The sequence below is a fragment of the Salvelinus fontinalis genome, chromosome 34 (genome assembly GCF_029448725.1).
Source record: "Salvelinus fontinalis isolate EN_2023a chromosome 34, ASM2944872v1, whole genome shotgun sequence".
NCBI classification, from domain to species: domain Eukaryota; kingdom Metazoa; phylum Chordata; class Actinopteri; order Salmoniformes; family Salmonidae; genus Salvelinus; species Salvelinus fontinalis.
Window position 1 is genome coordinate 31,464,957 of NC_074698.1, and position 22,107 is coordinate 31,487,063.

Sequence of the window (22,107 nt, forward strand, 5' to 3'; positions counted from 1 at the left end):
ATTAAACACCTTTACAATCCCTCCTGTAGGATCCTGTTCATAATTAAACACCTTTACAATCCCACCTATTGAATCCTGTAGGATCCTGTTCATAATTAAACACCTTTACAATCCCACCTATTGAACCCTGTTCATAATTAAACACCTTTACAATCCCACCTATTGAACCCTGTTCATAATTAAACACCTTTACAATCCCACCTATTGAATCCTGTTCATAATTAAACACCTTTACAATCCCACCTATTGAATCCTGTTCATAATTAAACACCTTTACAATCCCACCTATTGAATCCTGTTCATAATTAAACACCTTTACAATCCCACCTATTGAATCCTGTTCATAATTAAACACCTTTACAATCCCACCTATTGAATCCTGTAGGATCCTGTTCATAATTAAACACCTTTACAATCCCACCTATTGAACCCTGTTCATAATTAAACACCTTTACAATCCCACCTATTGAATCCTGTTCATAATTAAACACCTTTACAATCCCACCTATTGAACCCTGTTCATAATTAAACACCTTTACAATCCCACCTATTGGACCCTGCTCATAATTAAACACCTTTACAATCCCACCTATTGAATCCTGTTCATAATTAAACACCTTTACAATCCCACCTATTGAATCCTGTTCATAATTAAACACCTTTACAATCCCACCTATTGAATCCTGTAGGATCCTGTTCATAATTAAACACCTTTACAATCCCACCTATTGAATCCTGTAGGATCCTGTTCATAATTAAACACCTTTACAATCCCACCTATTGAATCCTGTTCATAATTAAACACCTTTACAATCCCACCTATTGAATCCTGTAGGATCCTGTTCATAATTAAACACCTTTACAATCCCACCTATTGAACCCTGTTCATAATTAAACACCTTTACAATCCCACCTATTGAATCCTGTAGGATCCTGTTCATAATTAAACACCTTTACAATCCCACCTATTGAATCCTGTAGGCTCCTGTTCATAATTAAACACCTTTACAATCCCACCTATTGAACCCTGTTCATACTTAAACACCTTTACAATCCCACCTATTGGACCCTGTAGGATCCTGTTCATAATTAAACACCTTTACAATCCCACCTATTGAACCCTGTAGGATCCTGTTCATAATTAAACACCTTTACAATCCCACCTATTGAATCCTGTTCATAATTAAACACCTTTACAATCCCACCTATTGGACCCTGCTCATAATTAAACACCTTTACAATCCCACCTATTGAATCCTGTTCATAATTAAACACCTTTACAATCCCACCTATTGAATCCTGTTCATAATTAAACACCTTTACAATCCCACCTATTGAATCCTGTAGGATCCTGTTCATAATTAAACACCTTTACAATCCCACCTATTGAATCCTGTTCATAATTAAACACCTTTACAATCCAACCTATTGAATCCTGTTCATAATTAAACACCTTTACAATCCCACCTATTGAATCCAGTAGGATCCTGTTCATAATTAAACACTTTATATATATAGTAGTGTTATAGTATATATATATATAGTAGTGTTATAGTATATATATATAGTAGTGTTATAGTATATATATATAGTAGTGTTATAGTATATATATATATAGTAGTGTTATAGTATATATATATATAGTAGTGTTATAGTATATATATAGTAGTGTTATAGTATATATATATAGTAGTGTTATAGTATATATATATAGTAGTGTTATAGTATATATATATAGTAGTGTTATAGTATATATATATAGTAGTGTTATAGTATATATATATATAGTAGTGTTATAGTATATATATATATATTAGTGTTATAGTATATATACAGTAGTGTTATAGTATATATATATATATAGTAGTGTTTTAGTATATATATATATAGTAGTGTTATAGTATATATATATATAGTAGTGTTTTAGTATATGTATATAGTAGTGTTATAGTATATATATATAGTAGTGTTATAGTATATATATAGTAGTGTTATAGTATATATATATATAGTAGTGTTATAGTATATATATATATATAGTAGTGTTATAGTATATATATATAGTAGTGTTATAGTATACATATATATAGTAGTGTTATAGTATATATAGATATAGTAGTGTTATAGTATATATATATATAGTAGTGTTATAGTATATATATAGTAGTGTTTTAGTATATGTATATAGTAGTGTTATAGTATATATATATAGTAGTGTTATAGTATTTATATAGTAGTGTTATAGTATATATATATATAGTAGTGTTATAGTATATATATATAGTAGTGTTATAGTATATATATATAGTAGTGTTATAGTATACATATATATAGTAGTGTTATAGTATACATATATAGTAGTGTTATAGTATATATATAGTAGTGTTATAGTATATATATATAGTAGTATTATAGTATATATATAGTAGTGTTATGGTATATATATATAGTAGTGTTATAGTATAAATATATAGTAGTGTTATAGTATATATATATATAGTAGTGTTATAGTATATATATATAGTAGTGTTATAGTATATATATATAGTAGTGTTATAGTATATATATATATAGTAGTGTTATAGTATATATATATAGTAGTGTTATAGTATATATATATAGTAGTGTTATAGTATAAATATATAGTAGTGTTATAGTATATATATATATATTATTGTTATAGTATATATACAGTAGTGTTATAGTATATATAGATATAGTAGTGTTATAGTATATATATATAGTAGTGTTATAGTATATATATATATAGTAGTGTTATAGTATATATATATATATATAGTAGTGTTTTAGTATATGTATATAGTAGTGTTATAGTATATATATATAGTAGTGTTATAGTATATATATATAGTAGTGTTATAGTATATATATATAGTAGTGTTATAGTATATATATATATATAGTAGTGTTATAGTATATATATATAGTAGTGTTTTAGTATATGTATATAGTAGTGTTATAGTATATATATAGTAGTGTTATAGTATACATATATATAGTAGTGTTATAGTATACATATATATAGTAGTGTTATAGTATACATATATAGTAGTGTTATAGTATATATATAGTAGTGTTATAGTATATATATATATATATATATAGTAGTGTTATAGTATATATATATATATATAGTAGTGTTATAGTATATATATATATATAGTAACTGTAACTGTGTTATGGCCTGATATGTACTGTTGCTATGGTACTGTTCAATGACAACACGCTCAGTCCGATGATGCTGTGACACACCGCCCCAGACCCTCCACCTCCAAATCGATCCCGCTCCAGAGTACAGGCCTCGGTGTAACGCTCATTCCTTTGACGATAAACGTGAATCTGACCATCACCCCTGGTGAGACAAAACCGGGACTCGTCAGTGAAGACTTTTTGCCAGTCCTGTCTGGTCCATCGACGGTGGGTCTGTGCCCATAGGCGACGTTATTGCCGGTGATGTCTGGTGAGGACCTGCCTTACAACAGGCCTACAAGCCCTCAGTCCAGTCTCTCTCAGCCTATTGCGGACAGTCTGAGCACTGATGGAGGGATTGTGCGTTCCTGGTGTAGCTCAGGCAGTTGTTGTTGCCATCCTGTACCTGTCCCGCAGGTGTGATGTTCAGATGTACCGATCCTGTGCAGGTGTTGTTACACGTGGTCTGTCACTGCGAGGACGATCAGCTGTCCGTCCTGTCTCCCTGTAGCGCTGTCTTAGGCGTCTCACAGTACGGACGTTGCAATTTATTGCCCTGGCCACCTCTGCAGTCCTCATGCCTCCTTGCAGCATGCCCAAGGCACGTTCACGCAGATGAGCAGGGACCCTGGCCACATCTGCAGTCCTCATGCCTCCTTGCAGCATACCCAAGGCACGTTCACGCAGATGAGCAGGGACCCTGTCCACACCTGCAGTCCTCATGCCTCCTTGCAGCATACCCAAGGCACGTTCACGCAGATGAGCAGGGACCCTGGCCACATGTGCAGTCCTCATGCCTCCTTGCAGCATACCCAAGGCACGTTCACACAGATGAGCAGGGACCCTGGCCACATCTGCAGTCCTCATGCCTCCTTGCAGCATGCCCAAGGCACGTTCAGGGACCCTGGCCACCTCTGCAGTCCTCATGCCTCCTTGCAGCATGCCCAAGGCCCGTTCAGGGACCCTGGCCACATCTGCAGTCCTCATGCCTCCTTGCAGCATGCCCAAGGCACGTTCAGGGACCCTGGGCAATGAAGAACTGTGAAGTTATTTGGATTTTTTTTAAACGAATTATCTTTTGAAAGACAGGGTCCTGAAAAAGGGACGTTTGTATTTTTTCCCCCCAGAGCATATATTAATATATGTATTCTAAAAAGTGTGACTACAAGAGACTGGTTGAGATGCCTGAAAATACGGGACAAATCAACGTCCCCCCCCCCCCCCTAAAGGTTAGACCTTAAGGTTTTGGTTTAGGTTTAAAATACAAGTCTCTAAAACATGTTTCTATCGTTGGATTGGAACAGGCAGCCTTGGGCAGCCGCGGCCGTACATCACCAGCCAGTTAGGAACACACACAACACCCTCCCCTCCATTTTCCTGCTCGGTCTCTGACAGTCATGTGCTGTCAGCCAATAGGACGCCTCTGTTCGGATTGAACTCAGCCAATCAGAACGGTCTCTGCTGACACACCCACGGAGAAGCTTGCTGGAAGGCATGCTGTGTGTGAGAGAGAGAGACACAGAGAGGAGAGCGGAGGGGTGAGAGAGACTGAGCTGCACTTCCTAACCTCCTGACAAATGTACGACCGTATTAGAGACACATATATTTCCCTCAGATTACACAGATCCACAAAGAATTAGAAAACAAACCTGATTTTGATAAACTCCAATCTCTACTGGGTGAAATACCACAGTGTTCCATCACAGCAGCAAGATTTGTGACCTGTTGCCTCAAGAAAAGGGCAACCAGTGAAGAACAAACACCATTGTAAATACAACCCATATTTATGTTTATTTATTTTCCCTTTTGTACTTTAACTATTTGTACATCATTACAACACTGTAAATATACATAATATGACATTTAAAATGTCTTTATTCTTTTGGAACGTCTGTGAGTGTAATGTTTACTGTTCATTTTTTATTGTTTATTTCACTTTTGTTTAATATCTACTTCACTTGCTTTGGCAATGTTAACATATGTTTCCCATGACAATAAAGCCCCTTGAATTGAATTGACAGAGAGGAGAGAGAGGAGGGGAGACAGAGAGGAGAGAGAGGAGGGGAGAGAGAGACAGACGAGAGGGAGGAGGGGAGAGAGAGAAATTGAAAGGTGTGTGAGTGAGCAAGGAGGGGGTGTGTCAGAATATGCATGGTATTTCTGAGAGAAAAACAGGGGGGGCGTGAGTGAGGAAAAGATAGCGAGGGGTGTGTGTGTGTGTGTGTGTGTGTGTGTGTGTGTGTGGTGGGGAGTAACTCTGGGATACGTCAGCTCTCAGGGCGACATGAAGCTGAGGTTGGTGTACACACACAGCGGAGGAGGGAGAGTAGTGTGTGTGTGTGTGTGTGAGCGTTCAGCACGGAGACCCTGAGTGGAAGCCGCTCCTCCATTTTAAAAACAGGACCCAGCTTCATTACTGACACAAAATGGAGTCCGGTCGAACACAGTTTCTCCTTCTGGAGGGCGTTTCCCGGTAACTGAGCCGCTGCTCGGGGACAGGCCAGGACATTGCTCAGCACTTGAGGACAAATTACATTTAAAAAAAAAAGTACTTGAAATACAATAGGATTGATCGGCTACAGATCTAGTAGGTCTGATAAGAGACAGGAAACGACAATCGATAGATTTATCTCTTTATTGATCAACTATAAAATATTGATCTACTTAAATGGATATCGGGAGAAACACTGATTAAGTCGATTGCTTCAGTAAAAAAAAGAAACAAACCCTTTTCCCTCCTCCTCTTCCTCCTCCTCCCCATCCTCCTCTTCCTCCACCTCCTCCTTCACAATGTATTTCTACAACATTAAAGGGGCAGAAAGTATATTCTGATCTCCCCCCTCGGCTCAAGGACATTTACAAAACATTAACGTCTAGAATTTTCTAAATAATAATACCCCCCCCACACACATCAGGACTGTAAGAACAGATCACATACTGAACACATCAGAGGAAGAACCAGCCTCTCTCTCTTTCTCTCTCTCTCTCTCTACCTGTCTCTCTCTCTGTCTCTCTCTCTCTCTATTTCTCTTTCTCTCTCTCTGTCTCTCTCTCTCTCTCTCTTTCTCTCTCTCTATCTCTCTGTCTCTCTCTCTCTCTGTCTCTCTCTCTCTCTGTCTCTCTCTCTCTCTCTCAAAGGCGAATGCGCATGGGGTGTGTCGGGGGGGGGGGGGGCAGATAGATGAGGAACAGGGGCAATAAGAGTGTTTTCACTCCAGAGAAACACTGATAATATCTCCAACACCATGATGTCATCAGAACCCTGTTAACACCAGCAGGTAATAAGGTCGTGGGGGAGTAGGCGGGTCCAGACAGGACAGGCACCAATCAGAGTACAGGACTCTCTCTCTCTCTCTATTTCTCTCTCTCTCTATTTCTCTCTCTCTCTCTCTGTCTCTCTCTCTCTCTATTTCTCTCTCTCTCTCTCTGTCTCTCTCTCTCTATTTCTCTCTCTCTCTATTTCTCTCTCTCTGTCTCTATTTCTCTCTCTCTGTCTCTGTCTCTCTATTTCTCTCTCTCTCTCTCTGTCTCTCTCTCTCTCTCTCTCTCTCTCTCTCTCTCTCTCATATAACGTTATGTTAGTGTAATATGTCTGGGTCAGATAGACAGACCTCCTCTCATCAAAAACAAACTGTGACATACAGCTACGGTCCAGTGAGGATGATATCTTCCCTGGTAAATAAAATCACTTCCTGTCTTTTATATATATATATATATCTATGAGTGTTAGAATTATTGTATTGTATTTACAGGTAAAAGTGTGTGTGTGTGTGTGTGTGTGTGTGTGTGAGTTTATAAAGAAGATCCAAGCGTTTGTAAATACGGGCCGTAGTCTCTCTCTTCGTTTCGTCGGATCAAACGTTACGACTTGACAGGATCGACCTCGGCGTTTGGTCGGGGTCAAGGGGTCGTTAGCGTGTCGTTAGCGTGTGGCGCCGTCAGATGACGGGGACTCCGTCCGTGTTATAGATCATGCCAGTGGTGGGTTCGTACGTCCCGGCCAGGTAGTACAGGTCTTGGCTGTCGGCGTAGCGACGCGTCAGAGTCATGGTTTCGTACTCTGACACGCCGACCACCAGACACTTGTGACTGACCGTCTGGACATCGTTCTCGTCGCTGTGGGACGACTGGTACAGAGCCCGCTGCAGGGACACACACACGTTGACAACAAATACACACGTTAACAACAAATACACACGTTAACACACAATTAAGGAAAATAACTGGGTGTGTGGCCGTAAAGTAAGTGTGGTGTGGTAGGGTGTGTGTGGGGGTGTGGTAGGGTGTGTGTGGTTTGGGTGGTGTGGTAGGGTGTGTGTGGTGGGCTGGTAGGGTGTGTGTGGTTTGGGTGGTGTGGTAGGGTGTGTGTGGGGGTGTGGTGTGTGGGTTGGTAGGGTGTGTGTGGTTTGGGTGGTGTGGTAGGGTGTGTGTGGTGGGCTGGTAGGGTGTGTGTGGTTTGGGTGGTGTGGTAGGGTGTGTGTGGGGGTGTGGTGTGTGGGTTGGTAGGGTGTGTGTGGTTTGGGTGGTGTGGTAGGGTGTGTGTGGTGGGCTGGTAGGGTGTGTGTGGTTTGGGTGGTGTGGTAGGGTGTGTGTGGGGGTGTGGTGTGTGGGTTGGTAGGGTGTGTGTGGTTTGGGTGGTGTGGTAGGGTGTGTGTGGTGGGCTGGTAGGGTGTGTGTGGTTTGGGTGGTGTGGTAGGGTGTGTGTGGGGGTGTGGTGTGTGGGTTGGTAGGGTGCGTGTGGTTTGGGTGTGGTAGGGTGTGTGTGGTGGGCTGGTAGGGTGTGTGTGGTTTGGGTGGTGTGGTAGGGTGTGTGTGGGGGTGTGGTGTGTGGGTTGGTAGGGTGCGTGTGGTTTGGGTGTGTGTGGTAGGGTGTGTGTGGTGGGCTGGTAGGGTGTGTGTGGTTTGGGTGGTGTGGTAGGGTGTGTGTGGTGGGCTGGTAGGGTGTGTGTGGTTTGGGTGGTGTGGTAGGGTGTGTGTGGGGGTGTGGTGTGTGGGTTGGTAGGGTGTGTGTGGTTTGGGTGTGTGTGGTAGGGTGTGTGTGGTGGGCTGGTAGGGTGTGTGTGGTTTGGGTGGTGTGGTAGGGTGTGTGTGGTAGGCTGGAGGGTGTGTTTGGTTTGGGTGGTGTGACAGGGTGTGTGGTGGTGTGTGGTGTGTGGTAGGGTGTGTGTGGTGTGTTTGGTAGGGTGTGTGTGGTTTGGGGTAGGGTGTGTGTGGCAGGGTGTGTGGTGGGTTGGTAGGGTGTGTGGTGTGGTAGGGTGTGTGGTGTGGTGGTGTGGTAGGGTGTGTGGTGGTGTGGTAGGGTGTGTGGTGGGTTGGTAGGGTGTGTGGTGGGTTGGTAGGGTGTGTGGTGGGTTGGTAGGGTGTGTGGTGGTGTGGTATGGTGTGTGGTGGGTTGGCAGGGTGTGTGGTGGGTTGGTAGGGTGTGTGGTGGTGTGGTAGGGTGTGTGGTGGGTTGGTAGGGTGTGTGTGGCAGGGTGTGTGGTGGGCTGGTAGGGTGTGTGGTGGGTTGGTAGGGTGTGTGGTGGGTTGGTAGGGTGTGTGGTGGGTTGGTAGGGTGTGTGTGGTAGGGTGTGTGTGGTGGGGTGGTAGGGTGTGTGTGGCAGGGTGTGTGGTGGGCTGGTAGGGTGTGTGGTGGGTTGGTAGGGTGTGTGGTGGGTTGGTAGGGTGTGTGGCAAGGTGTGTGGTGGGTTGGTAGGGTGTGTGGTGGTGTGGTAGGGTGTGTCTGGTATGGTAGGGTGTGTGTGGTGTGGTAGGGTGTGTGTGGTAGGGTGTATGTGGTGTGGGGTGGTAGGTGTGTGTGGTTTGGGGTAGGGTGTGTGTGCTTTGGTAGGGTGTGTGCGGGGGTGTGGTGTGTGGTAGGGTGTGTGTGGGGCAGGGTGTGGTAGGGTGTGTGGTATGTGTGGTGGTGTGTGTGGGGGGTTTGGTGTGTGGTAGGGTGTGTGTGGGGGGTTGGTGTGTGGTAGGGTGTGTGTGGTGTGGTAGGGTGTGTGTGGTGTGGTAGGGTGTGTGTGGTGTGGTAGGGTGTGTGTGGTGGTGTGTGGTGTGGTAGGGTGTGTGTGGGGGGTGTGGTAGGGTGTGTGTGGGGGGTGTAGTAGGGTGTGGTGTGGTAGGGTGTGTGGTAGGGGGTGTGTGGGGGGTGTGGTGGTGTGTGGTAGGGTGTGTGTGGGGGTGTGGTGTGTGTGGTAGGGTGTGTGTGGGGGTGTGGTGTGTGTGGTAGGGTGTGTGTGGGGGGTGTGGTGGTGTGTGGTAGGGTGTGTGTGGGGGTGTGGTGTGTGTGGTAGGGTGTGTGTGTGGGGGGTGTGGTGTGTGGTGTGTGTGGTGGTGTGTGTGGGGGGGGTGTGGTAGGGTGTGTGTTTGGGGGTGTGGTAGGGTGTGTGTGGGGGTTGTGTGTGGTGGTGTGTGTGGGGGGGGTGTGGTAGGGTGTGTGTTTGGGGGTGTGGTAGGGGGTGTGGTAGGGTGTGTGTGGGGGTTGTGTGTGGTGGTGTGTGTGGGGGGGGGTGTGGTAGGGTGTGTGTTTGGGGGTGTGGTAGGGTGTGTGTGTGGGGTGTGTGTGGGGGTGTGGTGTGTGGTATGTGTGGTGGTGTGTGGTAGGGTGTGTGTGGGGGTTGTGTGGTAGGGTGTATGTTTGGGGGTGTGGTAGGGTGTGTGTGGGGGGGGTGTGGTAGGGTGTGTGTGGGGGGGGTGTGGTGTGTGGTATGTGTGGTGGTGTGTGGTAGGGTGTGTGTGGGGGTGTGGTAGGGTGTGTGTGGGGGGTGTGTGGTAGGGTGTGTGTTTGGGGGTGTGGTAGGGTGTGTGTGGGGGTGTGGTGTGTGTGGTAGGGTGTGTGTGGGGGTGTGGTGTGTGTGGTAGGGTGTGTGTGGGGGGTGTGTGGTAGGGTGTGTGTTTGGGGGTGTGGTGTGTGTGGTAGGGTGTGTGTGGGGGGTGTGGTGTGTGGTGGTGTGTGGTAGGGTGTGTGTTTGGGGGTGTGTGTGTGGGGGTGTGGTGTGTGTGGTAGGGTGTGTGTGGTGGTGTGTGTGTTGGGGTGTGGTAGGGTGTGTGTGGGGGTGTGGTGTGTGTGGTAGGGTGTGTGTGTGGGGGGTGTGGTGTGTGGTATGTGTGGTGGTGTGTGGTAGGGTGTGTGTGGGGGTGTGGTAGGGTGTGTGTGGGGGGTGTGTGGTAGGGTGTGCGTTTGGGGGTGTGTGGTAGGGTGTGTGTGGGGGTGTGGTGTGTGGTATGTGTGGTGGTGTGTGGTAGGGTGTGTGTGGGGGTTGTGTGGTAGGGTGTATGTTTGGGGGTGTGGTAGGGTATATGTTTGAGGGTGTGGTAGGGTGTGTGTGGGGGGTGTGGTAGGGTGTGTGTGGGGGTGTGGTAGGGTGTGTGTGGGGGGTGTGTGGTAGGGTGTGTGTTTGGGGGTGTGTGTGGGGGTGTGGTGTGTGTGGTAGGGTGTGTGTGGGGGGTGTGTGGTAGGGTGTGTGTTTGGGGGTGTGGTGTGTGTGGTAGGGTGTGTGTGGGGGGTGTGGTGTGTGGTGGTGTGTGGTAGGGTGTGTGTTTGGGGGTGTGGTAGGGTGTGTGTGGGGGTGTGGTGTGTGTGGTAGGGTGTGTGTGGTGGTGTGTGTGGGGGGGTGTGTGTGTGGGGGTGTGGGGGTGTGTGTGGGGGTGTGGTGTGTGTGGTAGGGTGTGTGTGGGGGGGGTGTGGTGTGTGGTATGTGTGGTGGTGTGTGGTAGGGTGTGTGTGGGGGTGTGGTAGGGTGTGTGTGGGGGGTGTGTGGTAGGGTGTGTGTTTGGGGGTGTGTGGCAGGGTGTGTGTTTGGGTGTGTGGTAGGGTGTGTGTTTGGGTGTGTGGTAGGGTGTGTGTGGGGGGTGTGGTGTGTGGCCGTGTGTGGTAGGGTGTGTGTAGGGGGGTGTGGTAGGGTGTGTGTGGGGGTGTGGTAGGGTGTGTGTGGTGTATGGTGGTGTGTGGTAGGGTGTGTGTGGGGGGTGTGTGGTAGGGTGTGTGTGGGGGTTGTGTGGGGGTGTGTGGTAGGGTGTGTGGTAGGGTGTGTGGCAGGGTGTGTGGTATGTGTGGTGGTGTGTGGTAGGGTGTGTGTGGTGGTGTGTGTGGGGGGTGTGTGGTAGGGTGTGTGTGGTGTATGGTGGTGTGTGGTAGGGTGTGTGGTAGGGTGTGTGTTTGGGGGTGTGGTGTGTGTGTGTGTGTGGTGTGTGGTGGTGTGTGGTAGGGTGTGTGTGGGGGGGTGTGTGGTAGGGTGTGTGTGGGGGGGGTGTGGTAGGGTGTGTGTTTGGGGGTGTGGTAGGGTGTGTGTTTGGGGGTGTGGTAGGGTGTGTGTGGGGGTTGTGTGGTAGGGTGTGTGGGGGGTGTGTGTGGGGGGTGTGGTGTATGGTGGTGTGTGGTAGGGTGTGGTGGTGTGTGGTAGGGTGTGTGTGGGGGGGGTGTGGTAGGGTGTATGTTTGGGGGTGTGGTAGGGTGTGTGGGGGGGTTGTGTGGGGGGGTGTGGTGGTGTGTGGTAGGGTGTGTGGGGGGGTTGTGTGGGGGGGTGTGGTAGGGTGTGTGGTAGGGTGTGTGTGGGGGTTGTGTGGGGGGGTGTGGTAGGGTGTGTGTGGGGGTGTGTGGTGGTGTGTGGTAGGGTGTGTGTGGGGGGGGTGTGGTAGGGTGTGTGTGGGGGTTGTGTGGGGGGGTGTGGTAGGGTGTGTGGTAGGGTGTGTGGTAGGGTGTGTGGTAGGGTGTGTGTGGGGGTTGTGTGGGGGGTGTGTGGTAGGGTGTGGTAGGGTGTGTGGGGGGGTTGTGTGGTCTCACCTCCATGAAGTCTTTCCTCTGGTTGGAGGAGAGGTGTGTGTGTGTGGTAGGGTGTGTGGTAGGGTGTGTTTGGGGGTGTGGTGTGTGTGTGTGTGTGGTGTGTGGTAGGGTGTGTGGTAGGGTGTGTGGGGGGGTTGTGTGGTCTCACCTCCATGAAGTCTTTCCTCTGGTTGGAGGAGAGGTGTGTGGTAGGGTGTGTGGTAGGGTGTGTGGTAGGGTGTGTGGTAGGGTGTGTGTTTGGGGGTGTGGTAGGGTGTGTGTTTGGGGGTGTGGTAGGGTGTGTGGTAGGGTGTGTGTGGGGGTTGTGTGGTAGGGTGTGTGTTTGGGGGTGTGGTGTGTGTGTGTGTGTGTGGTGTGTGGTGGTGTGTGGTAGGGTGTGTGTTTGGGGGTGTGGTAGGGTGTGTGGTAGGGTGTGTGTGGGGGTTGTGTGGTAGGGTGTGTGTTTGGGGGTGTGGTGTGTGTGTGTGTGGTGGTGTGTGTGGGGGGTGTGTGGTGGTGTGTGGTAGGGTGTGTGGGGGGGTTGTGTGGTCTCACCTCCATGAAGTCTTTCCTCTGGTTGGAGGAGAGCAGAGATGAAGGAAGAGACTGACCCGACATCTGATCCCAGTTCTAGGAGAGAGATTGGGGGAGAGATGGGGAGGGAGAAAGAGATGGGGGGGTGAGACAGAGAGAGGAGAGAAAGAGAGGACAGAGGGAGGAGAGGACAGAGAGGGGGGAGAGATGGGGAGTGAGAAATAGATGGGGGGGTGAGACAGAGAAAGGAGAGAAAGAGAGGACAGAGGGAGGAGAGATGGGGAGGGAGAGAGAGAGAGATGGGGAGGGAGAGAGAGATGGGGAGGGAGAGAGAGAGAGATGGGGAGGGAGAGAGAGATGGGGAGGGAGAGAGAGAGAGATGGGGAGGGAGAGAGAGATGGGGAGGGAGAGAGAGAGAGATGGGGAGGGAGAGAGAGATGGGGAAGGAGAGAGAGAGAGGGAGAGAGAGATGGGGAGGGAGAGAGAGAGAGATGGGGAGGGAGAGAGAGATGGGGAGGGAGAGAGAGAGAGATGGGGAGGGAGAGAGAGATGGGGAAGGAGAGAGAGAGAGGGAGAGAGAGATGGGGAGGGAGAGAGAGATGGGGAGGGAGAGAGAGATGGGGAAGGAGAGAGAGAGAGATGGGGAAGGAGAGATAGTGATGGGGAAGGAGAGAGAGAGATGGGGAAGGAGAGAGAGAGAGATGGGGAGGGAGAGAGAGAGATGGGGAGGGAGAGAGAGAGAGATGGGGAAGGAGAGAGAGAGATGGGGAGGGAGAGAGAGATGGGGAAGGAGAGAGAGAGAGAGAGATGGGGAGGGAGAAAGAGATGGGGAAGGAGAGAGAGAGAGATGGGGAGGGAGAAAGAGATGGGGAGGGAGAGAGAGATGGGGAAGGAGAGAGAGAGAGATGGGGAGGGAGAAAGAGAGAGAGATGGGGAAGGAGAGAGAGAGAGAGATGGGGAAGGAGAGAGAGAGAGATGGGGAAGGAGAGAGAGAGAGAGAGAGAGAGAGAGAGAGAGAGAGAGAGAGAGATGGGGAAGAATAGAGAGAGAGATGGGGAAGAAGAGAGAGAGAGATGGGGAAGAAGAGAGAGAGATGGGGAAGGAGAGAGAGTGATGGGGAAGGAGAGAGAGTGATGGGGAAGAATAGAGAGAGAGATGGGGAAGAAGAGAGAGAGATGGGGAAGGAGAGAGAGAGATGGGGAAGGAGAGAGAGATGGGGGGGTGAGACAGAGAGAGGAGAGAAAGAGAGGACAGAGGGAGGAGAGGACAGAGAGGGGGGAGAGATGGGGAGGGAGAAATAGATGGGGGGGTGAGACAGAGAAAGGAGAGAAAGAGAGGACAGAGGGAGGAGAGATGGGGAGGGAGAGAGAGAGAGAGATGGGGAGGGAGAGAGAGATGGGGAGGGAGAGAGAGAGAGATGGGGAGGGAGAGAGAGATGGGGAGGGAGAGAGAGAGAGATGGGGAGGGAGAGAGAGATGGGGAAGGAGAGAGAGAGAGGGAGAGAGAGATGGGGAGGGAGAGAGAGAGAGATGGGGAGGGAGAGAGAGATGGGGAGGGAGAGAGAGAGAGATGGGGAGGGAGAGAGAGATGGGGAAGGAGAGAGAGAGAGGGAGAGAGAGATGGGGAGGGAGAGAGAGATGGGGAGGGAGAGAGAGATGGGGAAGGAGAGAGAGAGAGATGGGGAAGGAGAGATAGTGATGGGGAAGGAGAGAGAGAGATGGGGAAGGAGAGAGAGAGAGATGGGGAGGGAGAGAGAGAGATGGGGAGGGAGAGAGAGAGAGATGGGGAAGGAGAGAGAGAGATGGGGAGGGAGAGAGAGATGGGGAAGGAGAGAGAGAGAGAGAGATGGGGAGGGAGAAAGAGAGAGATGGGGAGGGAGAGAGAGAGAGAGAGATGGGGAGGGAGAAAGAGATGGGGAAGGAGAGAGAGAGAGATGGGGAGGGAGAAAGAGATGGGGAGGGAGAGAGAGATGGGGAAGGAGAGAGAGAGAGATGGGGAGGGAGAAAGAGAGAGAGATGATATACACCTTACCCCACTATACAGTAATATACAGTATACAGTAATATACACCTTACCCCACTATACAGTAATATACACCTTGCCCCACTATACAGTAATATACACCTTACCCCACTATACAGTAATATACACCTTACCCCACTATACAGTAATATATACCTTACCCCACTATACAGTAATATACACCTTACCCCACTATACAGTAATATACACCTTACCCCACTATACAGTAATATACACCTTACCCCACTATACAGTAACATACACCTTACCCCACTATACAGTAATATACACTTTACTCCACTATACAGTAATATACACCTTACCCCACTATACAGTAATATACACCTTACCCCACTATACAGTAATATACACCTTACCCCACTATACAGTAATATACACCTTACCCCACTATACAGTAATATACACCTTACCCCACTATACAGTAATATATACCTTACCCCACTATACAGTAACATACACCTTACCCCACTATACAGTAACATACACCTTACCCCACTATACAGTAATATACACCTTACCCTACTATACAGTAATATACACCTTACCCCACTATACAGTAACATACACCTTACCCCACTATACAGTAACATACACCTTACCCCACTATACAGTAATATACACCTTACCCCACTATACAGTAATATACACCTTACCCCACTATACAGTAATATACACCTTACCCCACTATCCAGTAATATACACCTTACCCCACTATACAGTAATATACACCTTACCCCACTATACAGTAACATACACCTTACCCCACTATACAGTAATATACACCTTACCCCACTATACAGTAATATACACCTTACCCCACTATACAGTGATATATACACATTACCCCACAATACAGTAACATACACCTTACCCCACTATACAGTAATATACACCTTGCCCCACTATACAGTAATATACACCTTACCCCACTATACAGTAAAATACACCTTACCCCACTATACAGTAATATACACCTTACCCCACTATACAGTAATATACACCTTACCCTACTATACAGTAATATACACCTTACCCCACTATACAGTAATATACACCTTACCCCACTATACAGTAACATACACCTTACCCCACTATACAGTAATATACACCTTACCCCACTATACAGTAATATACACCTTACCCCACTATACAGTAACATACACCTTACCCCACTATACAGTAACATACACCTTACCCCACTATACAGTAATATACACCTTACCCCACTATACAGTGATATATACACCTTACCCCACTATACAGTAATATACACCTTACCAGGGTTGGTCTCCTCCGGGTGATAAAACCAGTTAACCTCTGACCCCTACCTTCTTGTGGTGTAGTTTCTTGCCAGGGTTGGTCTCCTTTCGATGGTATTACCAGTTAACTCTGACCTCTGACCCCTACCTTCTTGTCGTGTAGTTTCTTGCCAGGGTTGGTCTCCTCCGGGTGATAAAACCAGTTAACTCTGACCTCTGACCCCTACCTTCTTGTCGTGTAGTTTCTTGCCAGGGTTGGTCTCCTCCGGGTGATAAAACCAGTTAACCTCTGACCCCTACCTACTTGTCGTGTAGTTTCTTGCCAGGGTTGGTCTCCTCCGGGTGATAAAACCAGTTAACTCTGATCCCTACCTTCTTGTCGTGTAGTTTCTTGCCAGGGTTGGTCTCCTTTCGATGGTATAACCAGTTAACTCTGACCTCTGACCCCTACCTTCTTGTCGTGTAGTTTCTTGCCAGGGTTGGTCTCCTCCGGGTGATAAAACCAGTTAACTCTGATCCCTACCTTCTTGTGGTGTAGTTTCTTGCCAGGGTTGGTCTCCTCCGGGTGATAAAACCAGTTAACCTCTGACCCCTACCTTCTTGTGGTGTAGTTTCTTGCCAGGGTTGGTCTCCTCCGGGTGATAAAACCAGTTAACCTCTGACCCCTACCTTCTTGTGGTGTAGTTTCTTGCCAGGGTTGGTCTCCTCCGGGTGATAAAACCAGTTAACCTCTGACCCCTACCTTCTTGTCGTGTAGTTTCTTGCCAGGGTTGGTCTCCTCCGGGTGATAAAACCAGTTAACCTCTGACCCCTACCTACTTGTCGTGTAGTTTCTTGCCAGGGTTGGTCTCCTCCGGGTGATAAAACCAGTTAACCTCTGACCCCTACCTTCTTGTCGTGTAGTTTCTTGCCAGGGTTGGTCTCCTCCGGGTGATAAAACCAGTTAACCTCTGACCCCTACCTTTTTGTGGTGTAGTTTCTTGCCAGGGTTGGTCTCCTCCGGGTGATAAAACCAGTTAACTCTGATCCCTACCTTCTTGTCGTGTAGTTTCTTGCCAGGGTTGGTCTCCTTTCGATGGTATTACCAGTTAACTCTGACCTCTGACCCCTACCTTCTTGTCGTGTAGTTTCTTGCCAGGGTTGGTCTCCTCCGGGTGATAAAACCAGTTAACTCTGACCTCTGACCCCTACCTTCTTGTCGTGTAGTTTCTTGCCAGGGTTGGTCTCCTCCGGGTGATAAAACCAGTTAACCTCTGACCCCTACCTACTTGTCGTGTAGTTTCTTGCCAGGGTTGGTCTCCTCCGGGTGATAAAACCAGTTAACTCTGATCCCTACCTTCTTGTCGTGTAGTTTCTTGCCAGGGTTGGTCTCCTTTCGATGGTATAACCAGTTAACTCTGACCTCTGACCCCTACCTTCTTGTCGTGTAGTTTCTTGCCAGGGTTGGTCTCCTCCGGGTGATAAAACCAGTTAACTCTGATCCCTACCTTCTTGTGGTGTAGTTTCTTGCCAGGGTTGGTCTCCTCCGGGTGATAAAACCAGTTAACTCTGATCCCTACCTTCTTGTCGTGTAGTTTCTTGCCAGGGTTGGTCTCCTCCGGGTGATAAAACCAGTTAACCTCTGACCCCTACCTTTTTGTGGTGTAGTTTCTTGCCAGGGTTGGTCTCCTCCGGGTGATAAAACCAGTTAACTCTGATCCCTACCTTCTTGTCGTGTAGTTTCTTGCCAGGGTTGGTCTCCTTTCGATGGTATTACCAGTTAACTCTGACCTCTGACCCCTACCTTCTTGTCGTGTAGTTTCTTGCCAGGGTTGGTCTCCTCCGGGTGATAAAACCAGTTAACTCTGACCTCTGACCCCTACCTTCTTGTCGTGTAGTTTCTTGCCAGGGTTGGTCTCCTCCGGGTGATAAAACCAGTTAACCTCTGACCCCTACCTACTTGTCGTGTAGTTTCTTGCCAGGGTTGGTCTCCTCCGGGTGATAAAACCAGTTAACTCTGATCCCTACCTTCTTGTCGTGTAGTTTCTTGCCAGGGTTGGTCTCCTTTCGATGGTATAACCAGTTAACTCTGACCTCTGACCCCTACCTTCTTGTCGTGTAGTTTCTTGCCAGGGTTGGTCTCCTCCGGGTGATAAAACCAGTTAACTCTGATCCCTACCTTCTTGTGGTGTAGTTTCTTGCCAGGGTTGGTCTCCTCCGGGTGATAAAACCAGTTAACTCTGATCCCTACCTTCTTGTGGTGTAGTTTCTTGCCAGGGTTGGTCTCCTCCGGGTGATAAAACCAGTTAACCTCTGACCCCTACCTTCTTGTGGTGTAGTTTCTTGCCAGGGTTGGTCTCCTCCGGGTGATAAAACCAGTTAACCTCTGACCCCTACCTTCTTGTCGTGTAGTTTCTTGCCAGGGTTGGTCTCCTCCGGGTGATAAAACCAGTTAACCTCTGACCCCTACCTTCTTGTTGTGTAGTTTCTTGCCAGGGTTGGTCTCCTCCGGGTGATAAAACCAGTTAACTCTGACCTCTGACCCCTACCTTCTTGTCGTGTAGTTTCTTGCCAGGGTTGGTCTCCTCCGGGTGATAAAACCAGTTAACTCTGACCTCTGACCCCTACCTTCTTGTCGTGTAGTTTCTTGCCAGGGTTGGTCTCCTCCGGGTGATAAAACCAGTTAACTCTGACCACCATGTTGGATCCCCAGCTCTCCCACATGCTCTGGATCTTCCCGATGAAGGGCAGGTTGGGTCGACCGGCTGAAAGAAACACGGCGCAGTCCCCGATACCAATCATCTCTTTGCCTCGCACGATGGCCTTGTAGAACAGCTTCTTAGCCTTCCCTTTCATACCACGTCTCTGGAGACAGACAGACAGAAAGACAGGCAGACCGTCAGACAGACAGGCAGACAGTCATAAAGATAAGCAGACAGACAGGCAGGCAGACAGACAAAAAGACAGAGACAGTCAGTCAGGCAGAAAGACAGACAGTCAGTCAGTCAGAAAGACAGTCAGTCAGAAAGACAGGCAGACCGACAGGCAGACCGTCAGACAGACAGGCAGACAGTCATAAAGATAAGCAGACAGACAGGCAGGCAGGCAGACAGACAAAAAGACAGACAGACAGACAGTCAGGCAGAAAGACAGACAGTCAGGCAGATAGACAATCGGGCAGAAAGACAGACAGTCAGAAAGACAGACAGGCAGAAAGACAGTCAGACAGACAATCGGGCAGAAAGACAGACAGTCAGAAAGACAGGCAGAAAGATAAGCAGACAGACAAAAAGACAGACAGATAGTCAGTCAGGCAGAAAGACAGACAGTCAGACAGACAGTCAGACAATGGGTCAGAAAGACAGACAGTCAGAAAGAAGACAGTCAGACAGACAGTCAAAGACAGACAGTCAAAGACAAACAGTCAGACAGACAAGAAAGACAGTCAGACAGACAAGAAAGACAGTCAGACAGGCGCGAAAGACACAGGCAAAGACAGACAGTCAGGCAGAAAGATACGCAAGAAAGACAGACAGACAGTCAAAGACAGACAGTCAGGCAGAAAGATAGATAGATAGACAGACAGACAGTCAGGCAAGAAAGACAGACAGACAGACAGACAGACACAGACAGACAGACAAGACAGTCAAGACAGTCAAGACAGAGGGTATGCAGGGAGACATTTTTCTGGCTAATCTTCAGGAAACCAACAAAAGACAACAACTCAAGTATCATGGAGAGCTTCAACATATCAATTCCCAAAAGCCTGTGTTCTCCCTCTCACCTGTGTGGGTTTACCGAACCACTTCCAGAGCTGTCTGGCAGGCAGGAAAGCAGAGATCTTGGGTCTGTTCTCTACGCTCGGTAATCGCTGTCTCTTAGCCAGCTCCTTGGTGGTGGGGAGGTGAACCCCCTCTCTGCGCCGCGGCCTGCTCACCGACCCCACACCTCCCTGGCTCTTCTGCCGGGCTGGACGACCCCGGGGCCTGGCTGGCTTGGAGGACGGGGAGATAGACGGGGGAGGAGAGGAGGGACGTTCATCTTCTTCTAATACTTCTTCTTCCTCTTCGGCCTTTTTCAACTTCTTCATTTCTTCCTCTTCCTCCTTCTCCTCTTCCTCCACCTCTACCTCCTCTTCCTCCACCTGTGGGGTAGTTGGAGGGGGGGAGACGGGGAGAGGGTCAGGGGGGGCGGTCTCCTCATCAGAACTACACGAGGACTCCTCGTCAGTGGAGGAGGAAGAGGAGGAGGAGGTGCTAGAGGAGGACGAAGAGGAGGAGGCTGGGGAGGACGGGTGGGAGCAGCTGGAGCTACACTTTGTTTTCTTCCTCGTCTCCTCCTCTTCCTCAGATCCTGAACTACTGCTGCCGTGAGACTCCCCTCTCTTCTCTTCCCCTTGTTTCGTTCTCTCCTCTCTCTTTGGTTCTCTGTCTCCCCCTCCACCTCGGTCTCTTTCTCTGCCCAGAGAAGGCGTTCTGTAGGCGGGTTCTCTCCCCAGCAGGCCCGCCTCGCTCTCCGGAGCCCTCCCCTTTACCCTCGCCGGCGTCTGGACGGCTGCGGCCGTGGCGATGGGTGTGTGTTCTTGCCGTAAGTTGCTCCTCCCCTCCAGCAGCATCAGAGCCTTGGTCTTCTTGGTCTTGGGCGAAGTCACGCCTTCGTGGTCCAGCTTCACTAGGGGTTCCTCTGGGAGGGCCTTACGCCCCTGTCGCCCCCCGCCCTGCCCGCCCTCCCCCGGGACATGCCTGGGTCTGGAGATACCCGGAATAAAGGTGTTAAGGTCCGCTCTGGATCTGGCAGCAGAGTGGTCGGAGCTGGGTCTAGGTTTGGAGGTACTAGAGCTGGTTCTAGGTTTGGAGGTACTAGAGCTGGGTCCAGGGCTGGGTCTAGGTTTGGAGGTACTAGAGCTGGGCCCGGAGCTGGTTCTAGGTTTGGAGGTACTAGAGCTGGGCCCGGAGCTGGTTCTAGGTTTGGAGGTACTAGAGCTGGGCCCAGGGCTGGTTCTAGGCTTGGAGGTACTAGAGCTGGGCCCAGGGCTGGTTCTAGGTTTGGAGGTACTAGAGCTGGGCCCGGAGCTGGTTCTAGGTTTGGAGGTACTAGAGCTGGGCCCGGAGCTGGTTCTAGGTTTGGAGGTACTAGAGCTGGGTCCAGGGCTGGGTCTAGGTTTGGAGGTACTAGAGCTGGGCCCGGAGCTGGTTCTAGGTTTGGAGGTACTAGAGCTGGGCCCGGAGCTGGTTCTAGGCCTGGTAGAAGGATCCGAGGTGGGTCTGTGTTTGTTATGGTTCTGTTTGGGTCTGGAGATTGCTTTGGGAACGGTTCTGGGTTTGTCGTGATCAGGTTTAAAGTTATCTGCAGGTCCAGGTCTGGGGTGTTCTGCTGTAGAGTTAGGTCTAGGTTTGGATTTTGGTACGGAGGTAAGGTTCGTTTTAGGGTTAGGTAGAAGAGGGTTTGGTCTGATGGTAAGGGAAGTAGGGTTGGGTTTAAGTAGTGGAGGGGAGAGTTTAGACTTAGGGTTGGGTTTAGGGTTAGGTTGGGTGTTGACGTTACAAGAGGCGAGATTGGGTTGGCTGTACAGGTCCACCCGTAGTATCTTCCCGTAAGGGGCTGGGTGGTAGAGAGATGGAGGCTTGGGAGAGGCCTGGTCTGAGCTGGGTCTCCTGGGGTTCTGGCTGCGTGGGGAGGCAGGCAGGCTGGGGCTGCTGGTGGGCTTGGAGGGTCGGCCTGGTCCCGGCCTGGGAGCAGACAGGGGTCTTTCCTGAGCAGGTCTCTGGGAGGAGGAAGGCCTGTCTTGGGCTGGTCTGATGGGGAGCTGAGGTCTGTCTGGAGCCTGGCTGGGTACCGGGGGGGACATCTTCTCCTGGGGGTCTGGGCTCACTGGGGGCTCTAGAGGGAAGGAAAGGCAGGAGTTAACAAATGACAGACCTGAGTTTACAGAACTTGGAACTTAATAGGTTAATAGACCTAACAGGGAGAACAGAACTCACAGACCTAACAGGAATAACAGAATTCACAGACCTACCAGGAATAACAGAATTCACAGACCTAACAGGAATAACAGAATTCACAGACCTAACAGGAATAACAGAATTCACAGACCTAACAGAATTCACAGACCTAACAGGAATAACAGAATTCACAGACCTAACAGGGATAACAGAATTCACAGACCTAACAGGGATAACAGAATTCACAGACCTAACAGGAATAACAGAATTCACAGACCTAACAGGAATAACAGAATTCACAGACCTAACAGGGATAACAGAATTCACAGACCTAACAGGAATAACAGAATTCACAGACCTAACAGGGATAACAGAATTCACAGACCTAACA

The 22,107-nt window shown here is 48.8% G+C and overlaps 1 protein-coding gene across 1 annotated transcript in view; it reads right to left on the reverse strand.

Annotated features, from left to right (window-relative positions):
• Window positions 1-5,831: 5,831 nt before the first annotated feature.
• LOC129833734 (trinucleotide repeat-containing gene 18 protein-like) overlaps window positions 5,832-22,107 on the reverse strand; it is a 299,469-nt gene continuing 283,193 nt past the window's right edge. Inside the window, 4 exon segments of the mRNA XM_055898516.1 lie at window positions 5,832-7,352; window positions 12,515-12,589; window positions 18,403-18,639; window positions 19,559-21,654. Of these exon segments, the coding sequence (XP_055754491.1) occupies window positions 7,149-7,352; window positions 12,515-12,589; window positions 18,403-18,639; window positions 19,559-21,654 (2,612 nt within the window). The 3' untranslated portion in view covers window positions 5,832-7,148.